At 38.8% G+C, this 22,234-nt stretch overlaps 10 protein-coding genes across 10 annotated transcripts; 5 read left to right on the top strand and 5 right to left on the bottom strand. All coding sequences in view use genetic code 12, as the record gives it.

Annotated features, from left to right (window-relative positions):
• Positions 1–96: 96 nt before the first annotated feature.
• On the bottom strand, positions 97–1,135 carry SPAPADRAFT_146934 (cupin domain-containing protein; the record flags this gene model as incomplete). Its single annotated transcript, XM_007372911.1, has 1 exon — positions 97–1,135. The coding sequence occupies one exon, from the start codon at positions 1,133–1,135 to the stop codon at positions 158–160; it is 978 nt and encodes a 325-aa protein (XP_007372973.1).
• Positions 1,136–1,760: 625 nt separating this feature from the next.
• Positions 1,761–2,764, top strand: SPAPADRAFT_146930 (uncharacterized protein; the record flags this gene model as incomplete). Its single annotated transcript, XM_007372910.1, has 1 exon — positions 1,761–2,764. One exon carries the CDS (start codon positions 1,834–1,836, stop codon positions 2,716–2,718), a length of 885 nt encoding a protein of 294 aa, XP_007372972.1.
• Positions 2,765–3,197: 433 nt separating this feature from the next.
• SPAPADRAFT_58787 (GFA family protein) lies at positions 3,198–4,109 on the bottom strand (the record flags this gene model as incomplete). The annotated part of the gene is made up of 1 exon (XM_007372909.1): positions 3,198–4,109. The coding sequence occupies one exon, from the start codon at positions 3,689–3,691 to the stop codon at positions 3,287–3,289; it is 405 nt and encodes a 134-aa protein (XP_007372971.1).
• An 85-nt stretch (positions 4,110–4,194) lies between these two features.
• Positions 4,195–6,468, bottom strand: NACB1 (Zn(II)2Cys6 transcription factor; the record flags this gene model as incomplete). The annotated part of the gene is made up of 2 exons (XM_007372908.1): positions 4,195–5,940; positions 6,247–6,468. 2 exons carry the CDS (start codon positions 6,466–6,468, stop codon positions 4,195–4,197), a joined length of 1,968 nt encoding a protein of 655 aa, XP_007372970.1.
• A 1,658-nt stretch (positions 6,469–8,126) lies between these two features.
• On the bottom strand, positions 8,127–11,479 carry BIO2 (biotin synthase; the record flags this gene model as incomplete). Its single annotated transcript, XM_007372905.1, has 2 exons — positions 8,127–10,260; positions 10,751–11,479. The coding sequence occupies 2 exons, from the start codon at positions 10,798–10,800 to the stop codon at positions 9,273–9,275; spliced, it is 1,038 nt and encodes a 345-aa protein (XP_007372967.1).
• SPAPADRAFT_58786 (uncharacterized protein) lies at positions 8,143–10,357 on the top strand (the record flags this gene model as incomplete). Its single annotated transcript, XM_007372907.1, has 1 exon — positions 8,143–10,357. The coding sequence occupies one exon, from the start codon at positions 8,263–8,265 to the stop codon at positions 9,241–9,243; it is 981 nt and encodes a 326-aa protein (XP_007372969.1).
• SPAPADRAFT_132777 (60S ribosomal protein eL22) lies at positions 10,999–11,349 on the top strand (the record flags this gene model as incomplete). Its single annotated transcript, XM_007372906.1, has 1 exon — positions 10,999–11,349. A coding segment is annotated over one exon (351 nt), but the record flags the coding sequence as incomplete, so codon positions are not given.
• Positions 11,480–15,127: 3,648 nt separating the features above from the next.
• Positions 15,128–17,296, bottom strand: LYS4 (homoaconitate hydratase; the record flags this gene model as incomplete). Its single annotated transcript, XM_007372904.1, has 1 exon — positions 15,128–17,296. One exon carries the CDS (start codon positions 16,923–16,925, stop codon positions 15,270–15,272), a length of 1,656 nt encoding a protein of 551 aa, XP_007372966.1.
• Positions 17,297–17,660: 364 nt separating this feature from the next.
• On the top strand, positions 17,661–18,574 carry RCE1 (CAAX prenyl protease; the record flags this gene model as incomplete). The annotated part of the gene is made up of 1 exon (XM_007372903.1): positions 17,661–18,574. The coding sequence occupies one exon, from the start codon at positions 17,681–17,683 to the stop codon at positions 18,449–18,451; it is 771 nt and encodes a 256-aa protein (XP_007372965.1).
• A 2,900-nt stretch (positions 18,575–21,474) lies between these two features.
• On the top strand, positions 21,475–22,197 carry ZDS1 (Zds1p; the record flags this gene model as incomplete). Its single annotated transcript, XM_007372902.1, has 1 exon — positions 21,475–22,197. A coding segment is annotated over one exon (723 nt), but the record flags the coding sequence as incomplete, so codon positions are not given.
• Positions 22,198–22,234: the final 37 nt, after the last annotated feature.

Below are 22,234 nucleotides of genomic sequence, written 5' to 3'. Positions count from 1 at the left end.
AGTGAGTTTGCTACAGTTAAGATTTTACAAAAAAAAATGCTCTTGTCATATCATAACCTATAAATAAACTATCGCTGGTAACAACCTGGATTTGCAGCAATTAAACTAAATAATAAAAAAAAAGAAGCAACAAGAAATAAAACCGGCATTAATCTACTTAATTAGTAGCAGATCTGTAAATATTTAAGTTCTTAAGTAATGCAGAATCATTGAAACTGAAAAGGTAGGCAGTTTCAGAACCTTCATTGACATGTCTGAACTTTTTCCAAGATGGAACACAGAAGGTATCCTTGCCTTCCCAAGTCAAGATGGTTTCTTCACCATTTTCTTCTTGGATGACAGTGTGACCCTTACCTTCATAGATGTGGAAAACGAAGGAAGCATTTTCTTGACGCCATTCACTAGTCTTACCAGCATTAATTCTTTCAGCTTGAGCGGTAACAATGGTGGACAAATCCTTCTTATCGTCACCTTGGGTGTAGTTGTAGATGGCATAGTCACCTTCAACACTGTCAAGGTAATCTTGAGTGATCTTCCATGGGAATTTGATGTTGGAGTGTTCAACAGTTTCAGCTGGGTATCTTTCTTCTTTATAATGTTCAGCAAAGTTAACTGGGATAGCTTGGAACATTGGCAAGTCAAGACCATCTAACCAGATCATTGGACCATCACCTTGCTTACCGTGATCGTGCCATTCCCATCTAGGAGTTAAAATGACATCACCACGTTCCATAAAGATTCTTTGACCTTCAACAGCAGTGAACCCACCATCACCTTCAATGATAAATCTCAAGGCGAAAGCAGAGTGTCTGTGAGCAGGAGCAACTTCACCTGGGTTAATGTATTGTAAACCGGCATATAAAGTGTCAGTAGTTTGTGGTGCCTTTAAAGCAGGGTTGATAAGCATCAACACACGTCTTTCAGATTCTTCAGGAGGAACCAAACGACCAGATTCTTCCAACAATGGTCTTAATTTCTTATAGTTCCATACGGTTGGGACAGCCTTTGGCTTTGGAACTGGTGGAACCATAGCAGACATAACAGTCCATAATGGTTCGACGTTTTGTGGTTTTAAACTTTTAAAGAAGTTAACCTTTTCATCGCTAGCAGTAGTTGTTGATTCGACAGGAGCCATTTTTATTTGAAGTATAATATAGAAGAGAGTTATTAATATTATAACAGGAAGGAAGAAAGAAAGAAATAGTGGAAAGGAAAAAGATGGAATGTCTATATATATATATGCCTTTAGATATTATCAGCTGATTAAATCTGGAGTAAGTCGGTACATTTGTAATCATCGGAACATCGGTCCATGCTTGCAATAAATCTCCATCTTGAACTAAAAATTTTTCAGCGGAGTTACTCCGTCGGTTATGCTTAGCAATTTGAACCCCACAAGAAATAAGATATTTTTGACGTAATAAAAGATATATTCGGAATGCAGATCCGTTCCCCACTTTATTTCGGAACAAGATTTCGCGCACCCACATTCGCATTATTAGAAAGAACAACACAAAAGAAATTACGCGGGACATCAAACCGATAATTACTACCACATTTCAATGTCGGAATGGGCTCCCGATTACATTTCCACAAAAGTAATGTACAGTATTGCCCAGGACATATCCGCAGCCCAATTTATTATGAAAGTCGGTTATTCATTTATCTAATTATTACCGTTGCCGGGAATTACGTCTTTTTTGGGTAAAATTGTGGAGGTCCAAAAATTTTCAAATAAATACCAGAAGATTCTCTTTGATTTTTCAATTCTGATCTCTTTTTCTTTAAGATATATTCTTTATATTACTTATACACTAAATCTTAATAAAAAAAATGACTGTTGCTTGGAAGAGATTAATCAGATTCGTCGCTAAAGATGGTAAGATCTACAGAGGTGAACCAATTGTCACCGATGCTGAATATGATGTTGGTAGACAAGTTCTTGAAGGTAAGACCGTCAAGGCTAAGGTCATCAAGGGTGACAACATCTTTGAAGATGCTGCTGTCACTGATGAAGTTTTGGAAGTCAAGACTTTATTGGGTCCATTGACTGAAGACCAAGTTCCAATCATCAAGTGTGTTGGTTTAAACTACATGAAGCACATTCAAGAAGGTGGTAGAACTCCTCCACCATACCCATCTATTTTCTACAAGCCAAGATTCAGTGTTGCAGATTTCGGTGAACCAATTCCTATTCCAAGAATTGCTCAAGAAGACCAATGTGATTACGAAGGTGAATTATGTGTTGTTATTGGTAAGACCGGTAAGAACATCAAGGAAGAAGATGCTTTGAAATACGTAGCTGGTTACGTTTCTGGTAACGATGTTTCTGCTAGAACTTGGCAAAGAAACCCAGCTTACGCTGGTGGTGTTCCACAATGGGGTTTCTCCAAGTCTTTTGACAAGTATGCTCCATTGGGTCCACAATTGGTTTCTACCCAAATCATTCCAGACCCAGCTGCTTTGCAATTGACCACCAGAGTCAACGGTGAAGTTCGTCAAAACACTGGTACTGATGATCTTTTATTCAATGTTCCAAAGATCATTGCTTTCATTTCTCAAGAAACCACCTTAGAACAAGGTACTGTTATCATGACTGGTACCCCAAGTGGTGTTGCCATGGGTATGAAGGAACCAAAATACTTGAAGAACGGTGACGAAGTTGAGGTTGAAATTTCCCAAATTGGTACTCTTTCCAACAAGATGGATTTCATTTAATTATATAGGTTTACAGGTATTTAAACAATTGATAGAAATTTAAAAATTGCAACTAAGCTTTAGCTGGCAAATGTAGAGATGAGAGATCAGAATATGTTTGAGTGGGTTGTCTATATGCAGGAATGTATACTCCAGACTTTTTGTTTGATTTTTCGAAGAAAAAGAAAAACAAATTTTATTTTAAAATAGTATCACAGTTACAGTTAGTTACAAATGTTTGTGAAACTAAATATCGCCTGATATTTCAGGCTGCCATACGACGGGGATTGATATATATATGAGGGATTTTTCCCTTTTTATATCTAGAGTATATTTTAAAAATAGAGTGAATTTATATATTGTTTGTTATAGTAGGTCGTTAGACGCTACCAAGTAATAAGTAAACTTAAGCGCTGGCAACCGTTACGCTACTTTGAGCATAAAATTGAGTAAGACACGCAGTTTTCCCATCTTAGTCAATTACTTTTTCAGATGTTGTTCAAGAAAGCGTGTTACTCTACAACGTGTATTAATCACCACGCCCAATTTTATTTTAAATAACCAACTAACTAACTAACTACCTACCTACTTAGTAGAATTCAGATTTAATACCAGAAGTAAATCTTTCCTTTTCATCGTTGAAAATTGAGGCTTGAGGAACATGGTTCTTGAAATCGTCATCCAATAAAGCTTGTCTCATCATAGAAACTTCACCCTTGTATTTACCAGGTAAGGTACGGATGGTACAACCACAACCAGTACAGAATTGCTTCTTCTTTGGGGTACCACTTTGGGTCTTTTGAACAACGTATTCCCCGACCTTTGAGTTTGGATCTTTGATTTCAACATTGGTGGTGTCGTAAACGGAGATGAATTGACCTAAGGCACCAGAACCTTTACGACAGTCAGTACAGTAGCAGGTGATAGTACGCTTTGGTTCACCATTGAGCTTGAAAGTGACGTCTCCACAGAGACAGGATCCAGTATATGACATGATAGTTTGTTGTATTACAGTAATAGTGTAGAAAGAAAAGTACTCAACAATATTTATGAGCGATTGCAGAAACTTCTCAACCGATATTGTAAGACTTTATCATTGTTAATTCGCATCTTCGGCGATTGAGACTTCGGAACAGCATTCCCGCGCTTACTAATTAATTTGTGGGGGGAATATTTTTTTAATTGGTGCAATGTGTGTGCGTTGTGCGGAATCACCATCCGAAAAGTACGTTTGACCCTAAAACAAAAAAAAACATGGAAAATGTGTCACAGAATTATTTAGACAAAAAATATTCTATTTTTTTCGGTGGGCTTGTAAGTGGGGGAAGATACGTTGCGGTATGTCTAAACGTGTATACTTCCTTAATTCGGTTTGCAATTCCGGGGGGTAATTATACTTATATTGTTCATTGGGAATACCCGGGGAGTTTTCAAGAACTACACAAAGTTGCAAAATAATTAAATCGCGCTAATAAATTTTATTATGTTAAACTAGATCTATCGCAATCCCAACACATTGGGGTCGTCGGAGTAATGGAACGGACCACCAAATGGCCCCGCAGTATCGTAAAGCAAGGAATACAACACATCTGTAGGCACTTCTGAGCTGGTGGAACTAGGGCTATAGTTATGCAATGGGTAGACCGAACCAGGTACAGCAGTAGATGCCGGGTGTAAATGATCGGAATCATGATGCAAGTGAGGAACTGGGGTGTTTCTTTGGGTGGCTAATCTCTGGGAAGATATGTTCACCTTATTACCCATCATTTCAAGAACTTTAAGGCAACGAGATGCTGATTCTGAATGTTGAGTGTATGATCCCAAGATCTCTAAACTGTGGTTCCAGGCGTTTTCAAAAGTGGCCAAGTCTAAATCTCGGTGGAGACCCACTTGAAGTTTGGCTGCAAGAAGGACATTGGCGGCAGTGTAGATGTAGAAGACGTTATACCAGTGTGCTGGTAAGTAGATTATATCACCGGCTCTATATCTTCCAATAAGATCAATCAATTCCACAGCTAATTTAACGCACAGAATAGCCACTGATTTTTGGGTAGACGTGTATAACTCCGAAGTGTGGGTGTGGTTTCTGGATGATTTGGGGAAAAGGGTTGGTCTATAAAGCATGATTTTCATGTGGAGAGTTCTAATATGCAAAACAATACTTTGTCTTTCAAACGGCATCATTTTCCGTTCATCGGACTTGTATTGTAAGTATTCAGGTAAGTTTGCCCTAAATTCATTCAATCTGTTTTCAAAGTTGAATATGTTCAAAAGTAATTGGACAACATCATCCTGGATTTCATTCGGATAAACCTGTTTCAATATATCAGCAAGGATATTATACAACTTGATGGTTTGGATAAAGAATCCTATCTTGGAAGGAGTCTTCATGGGCAAGATTGCATCATCTTTAATGTATTCATCATCGACACATAATGGCAACTCACCCAGTTCATTATCTTGTGTCACCATTAATGGTCTTCCCATAGTCATGGAAACAATTCTGTCCATAAGCAAACAACCTTGCCATAACCGCTTTCTTATTTCTCGATCTATGAGACTCTTGGCACTGGCATAGTTCTGCTCCAGATGCAATCCCAATCCTTGTGCTATTCTAATGGACAACCCAACAATATTCCAACATCCAGCCAGGCCGGTGCTAGCTTGCAAGAATTGGCCGGTTAATAATAATGCTTGAACAAGAAGGATAGAACCAGTGTCCATCAAGTGGAATCGTAACAATTCCTGTGATCTTTCAAAGTATAGTTCAGAATTGTCTTCGAGTTTTTCTGGTTCGGGAGTCAATTGACATCCAAATGCAAAGATAATGTTTACGATGGAATAAAACAATTCGTCAATTTCATTGTCATCGTCATTGTTGGACCATATCGTTTGATAGGTGGCCATGAACGTGGGTTGGTGAACAAACGGGTATAAAGTGTATGCATACTCGAAATAGTTCTTGACATAGCGATCAGCCATGGCTCTTGGTGGTAGCACTATGTCGGTGGTTCTTCGAGAAACGGCGGCGTCGTTTCTAGACATCCTGTACACATTTGACTTTTCTGTGTCTCGTTCGTCCTCGGTGGTTGTGCTGCTTCCCAATTCTGATCTATATGACCCATCAATAACATTGGATATGTCTTTCATGAATGATATTGCGGCAGAAGATCCATAGTAGTCCCGATCTTTACCCCTGCGTTTCTTGTCCATGGAACCAGCACCCATTGCGTCTGTCGAGTCCTCGCGATCTCTTGGTCGCATAGATGCAGCTGTAGTTGTGGAATTGTTACTTCTTATGGAATTGGATGGGGTTATGCTAGGTGCATAATGATGTTCATTAACGCCATCACCTATACGGGAGGCTATGGAGAAGGAGTTTCTATGGTATGGTCTATCAGGTGGTTGTGGTAATGCAAGTGGAGAATTGAATAATTCAGTGTTGTTGGAACTACTAGACACCATATTGCTGATGCTAGGGGTTTTGTATGTCATTGATGGAGGCTGTTGTTGAGCAGGTGGTGGTGTGATGTCTTCCTCTTCTTTAACTGGAGCAATTCCTAATTTTTCTTCCAATTGTCGTACGTATTCCACGGTGACATGGGCCCTGTTATACTTGACACCATAGGAACACTCAACTTGTTTCTTCATGCACCCACCACAGACTGGTTGTTGTCCATCACATTTGGTCTTGCGCTGTCTGCATCTGTTGCATGCAAGGACAACTCTTGGACGTTTGCTCTTGGTATCCTTAGAGACTTTCTCGTTCATGGGGTACAGTAGATGAGATGTTTTGGTAAATTGAGGTTGACTAGACACTTTTTTTTCCTGGAGATTTGGCTGCTTAAATAAAGTTTCACAAAGTTTAATGAGTGAATAAAAATACCCCCTAAAAAATATCATTGAAGAAAACCCAAGAATTTTTTTTTTTTTACTGCAAATTCCCCTCCAACAATCAACTATTAAACGAAGATCCTAGAAATGTGTAGATAAGGCCGGGTGGGCCCTTAATTATGCTAAGGCTTGCTGATTAGTAGACGCGGTTTATCTTGTTCCTGGGCTTTACGATTTCTGGTTTCTATCACCAATGATCTGGCTTTGTTCAGAACGGTTTCTTGGTCGGAAATTACATAAACCCGTTAGTTATAAGCCATGATCACAAGTGCATTTTCATCTAACGTTATCCGACATATTATCGCTTCGGTTCCAACTGCTAGTTAACGGAGACTGGAGAATTGTACCCCACTCAGTTTAATTTCGGGGTAATATTATATTGTTTCGCTATTTCCGACTTTGTGCCACCGCTAGAAAATATTCAGTTTCTTTTTGACTCAATGCAAAATAAAAAAAAATCAATGGCTAAGCATTGGCGGAATACTGATTTCCAGGGTCTGACACAAGAGAAGAATTCCTAGATGATACAAACAAGCCAATAGTAGAACTCACTAATAGAACACGTCTATATTGCAAAAGAAGTTTCTTAACGCGGAAAGGGTTAAATTTGAAATGTTTTTTTTTCTTTTTTTTTCACTTGCGTTTAAAACTGTTGCGAAAAAGTATCAGCGATTACTCCACTCTTTACATAGAGTTGGTGAACCTTTTGGCTTGTCTTGGAATATGTGAATGGTGGTGCAGTTGCTAGAAAACATTACCCGTTTCTAGCTAATACTGACATGAAATATTCTCACGTTAGCCTCACTTCTCTGTTGAGCCATAAAAAAAAAGTTAATCTCCCTATGCCAATTTTTCTCGAATTTAGGAAATTGTAGCGCACACACCTTCAAGGCGTACCGAGTACGATTGAATGCAAAAGATGATTTAAAAAAAGAAATGGTCCCTAGCAGGATCGAACTGCTGATCTTGGCGTTATTAGCACCACGCCTTAACCAACTGGGCCAAGGGACCGAAGTTTACGTTGCAAAAAAATTCGTGCTTTTTCGCATGAGATTTAGACCACGTGATATTCTTTGAAACGAAATATTGGCAATCAAATGAACTTGCTTTACATAGTTAGTACATTAGTACTCAGTATCATGTTTAAATTTTTGCTGGCTGCACGTCGTCATTTGCATAAATTAAGAATCCTGTAGCAAAACTTATACTTTATAAACATAATATAAATTTGCTCTCATATTGACAAATTTTTTGAAGAAACTACTTCCCTCTCTCTTGCTTATTCCTTTTTTTTTGCTATAGACTTCAACTGTCCATCCCGTAGTTTACATTAGCCCAATTGCGACCTTCCTTAAAGCACAACACCCCATCTTATCACCAATCACAATGATTTAATGAACCTTGACCGAACATTGAGCCGCACGCGCCGCACACAGCCTTTAGGTGTCAAATTTTGTTATAAAGAGACACGCACAATGCGCAAATTGAAAAAACGCGGAGGGGAAGGGGCGGAAAGATAAAGTTTGTGTATATTTCCTATTCTTCATAACCATGGAAGTTACATCGCAAAATAATCAGATCACATCTGATATACTGGACAATGGATCTATCAAACAGTCACAGCTTCTGCCTTCTCTGCCTCCCAACCATCTTTCCGAGTTCATCACTATCATGAATCTGGATAATGCCGCTCCTGCGTCTCGACAAACTTCACTCAACACATTCACATCGTTTTCTCCTTCTGTTCTCGATATGAGCAGCAATGATATCATTACAACGACCGATTTCAAGCATATAACGAACACTTATGAGGAGCTTTTCAAGACAGCCACGAATTTGCAAGCTGCTCTTGAAGCAGTGAGTGCTGCCGCTAACCAGTTTGGCCAAGCTTTGGAACAGTGCATTAGCGAGTGTCCCAAAGTCAACAACACTACTATGGTCGAGGATGGAATAAGCAATGCGGCAGGGCTACAGTATATCATGGCTAGCAATCATCAGATCCTCGGCCGAATGATGCATACTAGTTTCATTGAACCACTCCAACAGGAATTAATAAAGTTGAAAGTGGAGTATGGCCAGAATCATTCGTATTACCAACAAGAAATCAAGTCCAAATCCAAACTTCTAAAGGAGCACGAAGCCGAGAATTTGAAATTGAGAAAGAAAAAGACAAGAGATTTGAACAAGTATAAGAACAACTTGTTGAGCTTGACTAACCAGTTGGATGATATTGATCGAGTAAAGTATGAGTATTATCACGAGATAAATGCATTGGTGGCTGGATATAATCGAGAACACTTGTTGACTAGAACTGGCGGGTTGGTGCGGGCTGAATTAGAGATTTACGAATCGATAGCCAAGAAAGGCTGGAGTGGTGGTGGACTAGATCAATTGTTGTCAGTTTCGCCTGATTTGTTTGAAATAAACGGCGAAGCCGGTGTAGAAGACATAATAGACGAGGCCACGCTTGAGTTGACTGAAAGAGATGACCAGCAAGAGCAGGAGGAGGTGGAGGAGGCACAAGAAGAAGGTAAAAATGAAACGGTCGAAGACCCAGATGAACTGTTTTCGTTACCCATAGTGAGCACTACCAACACACTATTACGAAAGCTACATAAGGATAATAAAATTGACACAATTCAAAATATATAGACAGACTATTTATCGAATGTAAATCAAACTTATTCACCAGCAAGTTCCTTTCTGAAACTTTTCATTGGACGTAACCCCCATTTCTTCAACATGGCAATATCCTCATCCCAACCATTACACATGGTAGTCAACATCTTTTCACCAGTAAATATAGCATTACAACCACAAAGAAAACACAAGAATTGTTCATGTTCCTTCATAGTGTATCTCCCAGCAGCCAATCTAATAATCGAATCGGGCATAATTAATCTTGCAGTAGCGATAGTTCTTAAAATCTGGTCAAATTGCAATTTCTTTTCCTGCGGTAAACTGCGTAATTCCTTTTCCATGGGAGTACCGATAATTGGAACTAATCTATTAATAGGTAATGATTCTGGATGTGGGTCTAATGTGGCTAAGGTGTACAAGAATGAAACATGATCATCAGGAGTTTCACCAAGTCCCAAGATCCCACCGGTACATGCACTAATGCCTGCTTTTTGAACATTCTTGATAGTATCTAACCTATCATCGTAAGTTCTCGTAGTGATAACATTGGGGTAGTGTTCCCTCAGAGTATCCACATTATGATTGTACGCAGTCAACCCTTTTTCTTTCAAGGCCACAGCCTGTTCTTCACTGATCATGCCCAAGGTAACGCAAGTTTCCATCCCCATGGCATTAATCTGTTCCACCATATCTCCAATCTTACGCAACCCCGACTTTCTACCATGCATATCACGCCAAGCAGCACCCATACAGAATCTAGTGGATCCATTAGCTTTGGCAATCCTTGCTTTTTCCAACACTGATTCAACTGAGATCAATTTCTCAGCTTGCAATCCGGTGTTGTGACGTGATGATTGGGCACAATAGCTGCAATCTTCAGTGCATCCACCAGTCTTAATGGAAAGTAAAGTACAGAGTTGCACTTCACTTGGGTCATGGTATTGTCGATGTTGTAAACTGGATTGGTGAATGAGTTCAAGCAATGGGGTATTATAAATTTCTTGAATTTGGGTCTTAGTCCAAGTGGATCTAGGAGGGGAGATACGTGCAAGTTCAATTGCTGAAGCGAAACGTCTAATTGAAGTAGAGAATGATCTTCTAAACATTTTTGAATTTGGATTGCTATAGAGAAGAGAAAGGGACGACTTACAAAGGGAATGAATTTTATTGGATGAATTTCGATCGGGTTGTTGCAAAATTATTTTTTTAGCGTGGGTTGACATTTTTTTGACTATGAGTCAAACCAGCGTCGGAGATGTTGATGGGAGAAGCGTGACTCAAATGTGATTCAACCAGGGCAACAGCCCTGAAGTGGGATGTTTTCACGTGACAAAAACACAGTTGTCAAATCTTTGCGTGTCTCGACCAGGATCTTTTTTTTTTTTTGCGCGCTGGAGATTAGTTTCTCATTTTTTTATTATATCTGAAAAATTTATTCGTCTGATAGATTTCTTCTCTTCATCACATTAAGAAACACAGTTAAAAATGGCTCCAATTGTATGTATACACGAAGACTAACCTTATTTGATAGTTTACGAAATGAATAATTGAAAGTATAACTTTTCCCATAGTTATACGGGTGATGAATCTTGTTTATTGGTTTTTTCTTTATTTTTTTTTTACCAATATTAAATCTTTTTTACAAAACCTAGAGACTTTTACCCGTATAGGGGAAGGCTTTGCTGTCAAAAAATGTTCTTATTTCTTGTTAAACATATCGAAGATAGGGAACATTTTGAATGTGCGGTAGGCTAACCTTTATTCTAGACCTCCAAGAAATCCAAGGCTGCTAAGAAGTTCGTCGTCGACACCTCTGCTCCAGTTGAAAACGGTGTTTTCGACCAAGAAGGTTACGTCAAGTACTTAGTTGAACACATCAAGGTTGAAGGTATCGTCGGTAACTTAGGTGAAGAAATCTCTGTCACCACCGAAGGTAACAAGGTTGTCGTTGTTTCTACTGCTAAGTTCTCCGGTAAGTACTTAAAGTACTTGACCAAGAGATACTTGAAGAAGAACCAAATCAGAGACTGGATTAGATTTGTTGCTGTCAAGCAAAACCAATACCAATTGCAATTCTACTCTGTCGCTGAAGACGAAGAAGAAGAAGACGAAGAATAAGCGAGTTAGCTCATTTCTTTTCTCATTATTCTTTAGTTACAGGTCATTGTTTATTTCGGGTTAATAGGTTTGTTTTGTAAAATATATATCACAATTTCGATATAAACAAGGATTGTTAAAAAAAAATAAATCTGTAGAAATATTAGCATGTGATAGCTGCATGAACGTCCCCGGAGATTTTGATTGTTAGCAATGTACACAAAAAGAGTTGGTTTCCAAAGAGATGGAATTCACAACATGATTGTAAACTAAAGCAAGTAAGAGGTGAAATTTGTTCTACTACGCATGACGTCCGTTGCTGTATAGCTGCTAAAATACAAGATGTTTCGTGTATTACTTTTTTTTTTTTCTATGTACAGAATCTGGGAGAACCAAACCAAGTACCCGATGCCAAGTGATGCAAAATTATTATGAAAAGTGGAGAACCAACACACAACCAATAACAACACCCACAATTTAACTGGTTCCATTGGTCATCAATTTATATTCTTGTATATTTGATTCTTCCACGAGTATACTATAAGATTGTAGTTATATATACATTTATTTATAAATTCTCTAGTATTTTCCACCGAGGTAATGGTGAACTTTACGCTTTCAATGGTGTATTCTATAGTAGTGTCAACCACACCATACGCTTTATTCACGAGATTGGCCCCGGTATTGTACACTCCTGTCACTAAAAACATCTTCTTTGGGCAAAAATTGATCTAATTAGAAAAAGGTTAGGTTGTGAAATTTGTGAGGATATTTATAGTAAAATGGAATTCGGAGTTGCAAACAAGGATCATCGTTCTTTACTCCCCCTCCTCCCCCCTCGCCCCGCCATAATTCCATATGAAAATAAATAAATAAAAAAAAATACAACTTTCAACAAAAATAAAGCATCACGCGGTTTTGCCACCTGGGGAACCGGGGATGGTAGTAAATTACTGCTTATATGTATATAGTTATAACAAAAATACTACATGAAATGAACATCCGGGGCTATATACCATAGTCATAACCCAACAATTTTTTTTGGCATACTGGTTTGTAACTTTTGAATGTAACGGTCATGTGTATAGTGACTAGAAAAACGTTGGGGTTTTTCTGGGGCAAAATAAATTTGCGAAAATATGTGAATGTGGCAATCTACTTTCGGAGAATACAACATGTGAATTACCCCGATATCGACTCGGTTGACTCGGATGACTCATATGATTGACATTTTTACGTAATTATACTACAAAAAACGGTCAACTCTTGTGTCCATGCCTAGTAAAATCTATGCCATATACACACAGTTTCTCTTGGTTTCACATGGTTACTACTCTGTTCCTCCTTGACCCAACATTCCAACCTTTTAACTAAGATATCCTGTAATGGGTACTAATTAGACAGCTTTTTGTACTACATTCTCGTCAATGTCACCAACTTCACGTGCTGATATACACAGTTGCAGGATTTGATATATTTCGCAAAAGCTATAATTTTTGCTGCCATACAAATTTAAAATTAACGCCAGAAAAAAGCACGAAGCTGGTTGTAAAATTTAAACTTGCTTGAGCTTGCTTGCCTGAAACAGAGATCACAACCAGTGTCATTCAATTAGCAAATTATGTTGGAACCGTGATCTTCTCAGTGTGCAACAGATACTTAATCTAACTGGATAAGAGCATAGAACCAGACTGGCTTCACATTTCCATATGCTTGCCCGATAAACAAGTTCTATTGATTTAGCCATGTGAAATCTAGACAGTGGCTCAGACACTGTATCAGATATCGAGTGTATTCACATGATTCACACAAGGATACAGAAGTTGGAGATATTTTTGTTCAGAATGATGAAATTGCCTCATTGAAGCTTTCCGTAAAAGAACAATTTGATTTCTGTGATTGATTTGAATAATCAAATATTAATGTATAATCTTTAGCCAGGAATGGAAAGAGGAAATTTTCAATGTTTATGGATATTAGTTTAGTGGAAAGTGGGTAATGATTGATCACTGAATTAGTTACTAATTTCTATGACTTTCAAAAACAACTAGATACTGGTGAAAATGAATTGAAAGTATTAGATTCTGAACAAATACATTTTTAGGTTAATGTTTGTAATAATAAGAACTGCTAATAGATTATAGATATATGTCAAAAATTTATTATCTTTTCTAAATTGATTAAAGTTTATCACGTCCATTTGCCCCAAAATCCACCTTTTATATTAATAGAGCAGCATTTATGACGAAAACGTTTTGCAAAATAAATACATATGGTAATGATCGAAATCTTTGGAGTTGTTATCTTAACCTAATGAAATAGTGAAAGACAACCATTTTAGCAAAGAACAAATTCAAAATATTCTTTCAATTTGATCTTAGATAAAGTATCATTATTCTTTTTCCCATTACCAGGATTATTTTCCTTTAATAGTATCAAAACTGTAGCCATCCATCGTAAATCACTTCAACCATATAGAAAAGAAATTATACTATTATTGTTTAGAACATGCATGGACTATTAGGTAGTTTTCTAAATCAGGGGGATTCTTCTACTATTGTGGTGGATACAGATAGGGGTTTTTATTTTTGATTAGCTTAAAAAAAAGAATATCTGGATATTTGATGAGATTTTGTTGTGGGTCATATGGTAAAACTTGCAGACACAACTTCTCAACAGTTGCAGAAAAAAGTTGCAAAATCAGTTTTGCAGCCAACATTTTTTTTAAATATGTTTGAGACGCATAGGAAACTGCTCACACCACATTAGTATCCTCGCTACTTTTTAATTAGGAGTGATCTTTCTGTCTTTGAAAACTCAGCTTCGATTCTTGTGAAATGTCTCAAAGAATTCCTACGAAGTGCTAATTTAAATGGTTAAAAAGGCATATTTTATTCCTGTAAATGAGATAACCACAGACCATTGATCTAAATTAGCCAAGAGCAAAATAAAAGGGCATGAATCCATGGCTGCGGCGGTAATGTTAAAGCAAGAAACTAGTTAGTAGAATGTAACCCCTCCAGAAAAACTATGCAAGATAATGTACACACCGCCAAGGTGAATTAAGCAAAATGAAAAGTAAAATTTGCACTTGACTAAAATACCATACAATAATCCATCAAATCAATCTACTAAACAAGTATTTAAAAATTTGGGAAGGTAAAACATTTTAGTACTGAGTTATGTCAATAGTAAAAAGACAGGCCTTTTAATGTTGGAGGATTTAGGCATATTTCTAGCTTGCCTGATTATGCTAAGAACTATCTTAAATATGATGGGGCCCTTCATTTAACTACCTGTTCTAATTTTAGTTTGCAAACATATATAGATGATGACTTAAATTTAGATACATTTAAGCGCAAGATAACTCGTGTCAATGTAAAGAAAATTTATGGATATGAGTATATGGAATTTACCGATGAAAGAATAAAGATAGTAAGTATGTAAAGGTACGTATTAAAGAATTACTTCTTTACCAACTTCAGTGTGCCGGTTGAGTGTAATGTTTAAAATATTTTAGAATCAATCATCTGTACTAGTATGTGTCCTTCAATAGTAATGTTTTAATTAATCATGAAGTAGGATTCATTGAAGATTATTTACAGGGATTTTGTAGAATACAATTTAATTGAGGCTGCTTTAGCTTCATATAGTCTTTATTATTTCGAAGAATTGATAAAGTATTATAAAGCACATAAAACGTGCTATAAACTAATTGAATATAAAACAAAACCATTTTTCGAAAAGAAGGGACAATACTGATTTGAATGAAGAAGAACTTAAATCTGAGATGGAGTTTGATATTACATATTATTGAAATTATACCTACATTAATAAAAGAATTGCTTTGGCATATATGATCACTACATGAACCATTGATCTAGATATGGATGACTGATTATATGTGATTATAATACAATAAATAGCTTCTACTAGGACACTTACTTACTCAATTCTGCCTTGACCCAACCTTCTAACCCTCCTTTAACTATAATATCTTGTAAATTAGTACCCAATTCACCAACTTTTTGTTGCAACACTACATTTCCATCAGCGTCAACGACTTTAACTTGGGCAGTAGTGACATCCCAAGTCAACACCCACCCAGTTCTAATGGTCAATTCATCACTTCCACTATACTTTTCTCTCAACATGTCAATCAATTTGGGGATCTCCAAAGTCAACAAGGCATTATTGATGGAGTTTCTACTGAAAATATTACCAAATGACCCAGCAACAACCAAGTTGATTCCACGGGCTAATATACATGTGGCGGCTTGTTCACGAGATGAACCGGTACCAAAGTTGTAACCGGAGATAATGATGTCTCCTGGTTTGGTCTTGGAGTGGAATTGGGAATCATAATTTTCCATACATACTTCGGCCATCTTAGATTTTGGAATGTCATCTTGGTAAGTGTATTTACCCGGGTAAATACCGTCAGTGTTGATATTATCGGCATTACAAAGAATAAGTTCACCAGAAATGGATTTAGGGAATCCATCAAGAACTTCAACAGCACCAGCAGCTTCTTCAGTAGCTTCAACAGGAGACTCTTGAGTAATAGACTTGACAATTGGAGTGACTGGCTTGACTGGTTCACCTTGTAATTCTTCAACACCTCCAATTCTTCCCAAGACCGCAGAGGCGGCCACGACTTCAGGACTGGCCAAATAAGCAAGCGCATCTCTTGAACCCATTCTACCTTTGAAATTTCTGTTGGTGGCAGAGATACCAACTTCACCATCCTTCAATAACCCGGCACCTAATCCGATACAAGGACCACATCCAGCAGGTAATGGTTTTGCTCCGGCATCAATCAACTTTTGCCAAGCACCAACTTGTTCGGCATCTTGTTGAACCAAGGAACTAGCAGCGGCAACGTAGAACTCGACATCAGGGTGGACTTGATGGTTGGAAATGACATCCGCGGCGGCTTGAATATCAGAGAGACGGGAGTTTGTACATGAAACAAGATATGCCTTGTTAATTTTGATGTTTTGATGGGCAAGTTCATTCAAACTGGTGGAGATCTTAACGGAATTAGGTCCTGAAACTGATGGAGAAAGTGATGAAAGATCAATGACTAAATGTTTAGCGTAGACTGCGTCGTTATCAGAAGCCAACGGGTTAGATAATTCGCTTACAGTAGTTTCATTGATTCTTGGATGGTTTGGACCGACAGCTTGTAATCGTTGTTTGTAGAAATCCACAAGAGTCTTGTCGACTGGGAATAACCCAGAAAGGGCACCCCATTCAGTAGTCATGTTAGCAATTGTTAATCTATAATCAATTGATAACTTATTTACCCCGTCTCCCACAAATTCAATAGCGTGATTCAATACTTCATCGTTATTGAATTCACCACACAATGCAACAATAATATCTTTACCAGTAACGCCCTTTTGTAATTCACCACGAAGTTCGACTTTGGCCACTGGTGGGATCTGCCACCAAGTTTGTCCCGTGGCCCAAATACTAGCGGCGTCGGTTCTAACGATGGGAGTACCCAAACTACCCACACCACCATAAGTATTTGAATGAGAGTCGGAAGCGACAGTCAAGTTTAGTGGGAACGCATAACCTTCTTCAATCATAATTTGATGACCAATCCCACGTCCAGCGGGGTAGAAATCGATGCCATGTTTTTTGGCAAAGTTTTCAATATTACGATACTTTTCCAAATTCTTTTCCAGAATGTTCTGCACGTCATGATCAAGGGTGTTAACTACTTGTCTATTATTGTGGATCTTGGTAGCTCCCAATCCCATGAACTTAGTAGCCACAGGCCAGGAGTTGTCATGGGACATACAATGAGCTGGAGAAATAGTGACATAATCCCCACTGAATACTTTTTTACCTGGGGCAACGCCTATAGCGTACTTTTGTACGATTTTCTCAGTAAGATTTTGACCACGGAGGAGCTTAGTGGTAGTTGAGAACGATCTATAACGAAGCATTTCGGGGGATGGGTTGTGAAAAGGAAGAAGTAAGTAAAACGATTTGAAATTTTTCATTTTTTTTTTTCAAATTTGTCGGTATAAGATTTAGTGGAGTACTGATAAGCCGCGAATGAGTCAGATTCTTTCAAATTAAATTAATTGGTGCAACTGTGGCCGTGTCTTGCATCTTGCGCGCAAACCAGTGCGAAACAGGAGCCGGTGGTCCTCGCACGGTGCGGCTTAGACTCGCACTACCAGGGATATTTTTGTCTTGGTGCAAGAAAAAAAAGACAGAAACGAAACGAAACAAAACAAAACAAAACAAAACAAAACAAAGACGGGCTAAAATAAGTGGATCTGAAAAAAAAACGATTTTCCGTTTAAATTTCCACACACTCTCTCCCCCACAAATGCTTTTGCTCACTCTAGCCATTGCATTTCTGTACTTTGTTGTGATATACATCAACCAACCAAAACACCTACCAAGTGATAGAAATGACTTACGTGTGATCAAATTTAGATTTTACCGAATAACCCAGCTATGTTTATTCCTTTTGGTGGTGGTTCCGTACCTTGTGCCTGGAAATTACACTGACAATCTCCGTTCTCTTGGACTTTTTCCGGGATACTCCAACACCCACAGTGTGTTAACTGATTTGTCCCATATCGTACGAACCATTGTGTTTCTTATAACAATATATTGTTCGTCGGTGTACCAATACATTATCGGAGATATCGTATTTATTGACAGCGAAGCCCATGTGATGCACCATATACGAGATTATGGGTTTGCCCCTGTAACTGAAGAGTTTATCTACCGTGGCATAATTAGTCTAGTCGTGCACGACACCCACGCGAAATATACCCCTTTTCTATTTGGAGTAGCACACTTACATCACGCGTTTCACTTGTATAGACAAGGGTACCCCGTAGGTCAAGTAGTGACAACCAGTGTATTTCAGTTGGGGTACACTTCTATATTTGGTTACGTTGCTAATATGATTTATTCAACTAGTAGTAACTTGTGGTGTGTGATTGTGCTCCATGCAGGATGCAATTTGTTTGGTGTTCCACTGGTAAATGTACATGGAACTAGACTTCAAAGAGGGGTTTACCACTTACTAATACTCGTGGGGATAGCTGGTGCATATATAGAGCTTACAAAGTGGTGGTGGCACTAGGAGAAGATTTAAACGCTCGTGTTAGCTGTTATATCATAACGCCACATATTAATAACGTTACATATTGTTTAGAAATCTAGACGAAGTTAAAACCACCCGCAATCTAAGCCAAATCAGGAAATCAAAAAAGATTTTTTTAACGTGTTTTTTTTATTATTTTTTGTTTCTTTTTGTATTTACATTTTTTTTTTTTTTCTTGGTGCTTTTAAAACTTTTTCCCGTATTTTTTTTTTTTGGAGAAAGGAACGACAAGGCGAAACTGGGACAGCGAGACAGCCAGACCTGGTTTTGTATTGGTTGCATATTTAAAATATACCCCCTTAACTACCGCCCATCTATCTTTTTCTACGTTCGTTTTACCATTCAGTTTTTGCATACATCTACTTATCAAATCAATATAGACAACAACAACAACAACAACATCTATCCGTGTTCATACTCCCCCACCCACACCCCTCAACCTTACCCTTTTTTGTATACCCTTTGAATGCAACCATAATATGTCGTCGTCGTCGTCACCCACTCAAAGTGACTATACCACCGCGGTCGCCGATCTTGAATCGGAAAAGAAGATGGTGGCTGCCCTTAAGCGGCTCTCCATCGGGAACACCATGATGCAGTTTGATCCAGACTTGCCTCCTCCCAGCACCGACGATATCGATCCGTTTGCAGCGCGATTTGACGAGAGTGCTGACACCAGTGATGAAACCACCACCGCACCAGATATCTGGGTTCCTGCACATGTTCATCCCCAAGTGAATCCAGAATCATTCAAATCATTAATCAGAAACCAAGTCGATGATATTTTACTTGACCGGAAAGCAACCACCACGCTGGGATCAATATCGAGAAAATCGTCATTGTCACGAAAATCGTCGTTAAGTCGAGAATCTTCAACATCATCATCAGCGTCATCGCCATCGCCCAAGAAGTCCCCGCAAAAGGAAAACACCAGTGCTACAACATCCCCGCTGAAGAGACAGTCGTGGAGATACCTGAACCCCAGTTTACGAGAATTGACCGATGAATTAGAGCAGTTGACGAGAATAGCAGGATTAGAGAAAAGTGACGCGGTCACCATCGCCAGATCTCTTTCTTTAACTGCCGGGAATGGAGTTCCTAATGACGATGAATCTACTACTACTGCTACCACCACTACTACTACCACCACCACCACCAGCGAATCAAGTTCAAGCACCACTACTATACAGCTCCAACAGCGATTGCAACACCAGTTCCAACAATCACAACTAAAAGCAGAACGGCAAGCGCAAGAACGCGCAAAGGACCACCCAGAGGCACAGACCCTTTCGCCAGCTACAAACATCACCAGGAGTCCTCCAGTTCAGGTTCAAAATCCCGATTTTGCATTACGTCGTTCAAGAAGAACAGATTATCGCAAAGATACAACCCATAGTCATCCTAAACCGGTTCGTCAACAACCGTCACAAAGAAAGTATAGCTCTAGAAACTCTCAATTGTTATTCAACTACAAAAAACCTACAAATTCACCTAAACATAACAACAACAATACTAATGGTCTCGACTTATTAAATGATGGACCGTATGCTATGGCGAGAAAGAGCAGTGATATGAACCAGGTCCATAGGGCAAACATTGAACAAGTCCATAGAGCCAATATTGAACAACACATGACGCGTAACTTGAATGAAGGATTGGACATGTTGAGACTGGAAATCAATGAGTTCATAGGTGATCCCCAACAGCGTGAACGCAATGGCCACCACAAAGCCGACCATAGAGAGCGTAATCATACGCGTCATCATCATCGCAGTCATAGTAGACGTAGTCCTGAAGATGGTAAACAAATTCAACAGCCATTCAATGGTGAGTACAAACGTAAACCAAGTGATCGGAATGATCATACCACCCGCAAACAGTTGAATGAACGTGAATATGGCCAGGATTCATTTTACAGAGATAACACTTATCCAGTGGAAATTGTGAATGGGGGTAAAAACTATAGACATAATGAGAGACCTTACAATGGAAGAATTATTGATAGAAATTATAATCATAGAAATGAGCTTAGGTTCGACCAGAAACACCCCGAGGTTAAACCAGAGCCTAGACCTGATCATAAACAGCCCTATGAGATCGAACATAACATCAGAAACGAACAGAAGAAACCGTTTGTGGCCAAGCAAGATACCTATGAACCTTTTGACGAGCCAATTGAATTGATTGATACTGGAGATCTTAGTTTTGATATTACTGCCGATATCTCTCTTGAAGATGACCCGCTTGGATTTGATATCAATCAACCAGTGCTCGATGATGATCTTGCTGAAGTTGACTTCAATGATGAAGATTTTGATCCCGAAGAAACTATGCTTGAACAACCTGAAACAACTCAATCTTCGAAATTCATCCAAAAGAAAAGCACCAAGGTCAAGACGAAGTTGTTAAACCATGATCCAAATTTGGAAATTATTGATTCTGATAGTTTACAAAAAGGTCCACAGGCCGATACTACTGCTTCGTCTTCTCCCGTGGTTAAAAAGAAGAAATCGTGGGGTTGGTTACGTGATCGCAGTGTGTCCATCGACACTAACAACTTGCCACCGGTTCCAAGAGATAAACTTCCAGTTCGGTCGTTTTCCACTCCAACTACTCCAACTACTTCAACTCAGACCGTAGTGGATGTTCCAAGAACCAGTCTCGATGAAACTTCATCCAATAAACCCAATGTGATTTCCCAGTTTTTCAAAAAGAAAAAGCTGAAGCCAGCCAATGATGTTGACTCAATCCACTCGCATGATTCTGGAGTCACGGTCAACTACGAGACAGATAAGAATAAAACCATCAAGAAGAAAACCAGTAGGTTATTATTTGGGAAAAAGTCCAAGGGGAAATTAGTCAAGGATGTGAAAAAAGCCGAGGTTGTGGTTATGCATCCTGAATTAGACAAGGAGAACTTAAACTATAAACCTAATGAAAGTCCCAAGCTTAGTCCCAAGATTACTTCAGGAAAAGGTAAACTTCCATCGCCACCATCACAGGAAGATGATAAAGATCTTCTTACTCCAGATATACTTATAGAAGATTCGGCGTTGCCCAAGATACAAATTCTTCCTCCAACGCCGACCCAACAGCAAACCCCATCATCAGAGCCCGAGCTTGATTTTACTGTTGAACCAGCTAAACCCGGAGATTATGACAATGGAGATGATGACGATGAAGATGACGACGATTTTGTGGAGCCAGAAATACCCGAAGTCTTGCCAAAGCCCGATATCGAGGACGAGTTAGATCTGCCGGAGTCAGAACCAGGGGCCATTGTTCCGCAAATAGTAGATCAAGACAAACTTGACATTCAAGAGAAGCTAAAGAAACAAATCAAGCGGACGTCACGTGCCAACCAACCTATTGAGTTTACTGATTCCGCGTTTGGGTTCCCGCTCCCACCGCCATCGCATTCTACGTTGGTCATGCTTGATTATCGATTCCCCGTCCATGTGGAACGAGCCATTTACAGGTTGTCGCATTTGAAATTGGCCAACCCCAAACGATCCCTTCGTGAACAGGTGTTGTTGTCGAATTTCATGTACGCCTACCTTAATTTGGTGGATCACACGCTACATTTAGAACAACATCAGCAGAAACTTGAAAATGAAGGTGACTGTGACGAGGAAGAGGATATAAACTTTGAAAATAATATTCTCGTAGATGACGATGATATGATAGATTTAGACACAAACGGAGGTTCTACTATTACTGTATAGAGCAAAAAAGTATATAGGAGTATGTACATAAATGCTG

Source organism: Spathaspora passalidarum (assembly GCF_000223485.1).
Source record: "Spathaspora passalidarum NRRL Y-27907 unplaced genomic scaffold SPAPAscaffold_1, whole genome shotgun sequence".
Classification (NCBI taxonomy): domain Eukaryota; kingdom Fungi; phylum Ascomycota; class Pichiomycetes; order Serinales; family Debaryomycetaceae; genus Spathaspora; species Spathaspora passalidarum.
The sequence above is the reverse complement of the archived record's forward strand: the minus strand, read 5'-3'. Positions and strand labels throughout refer to the sequence as shown.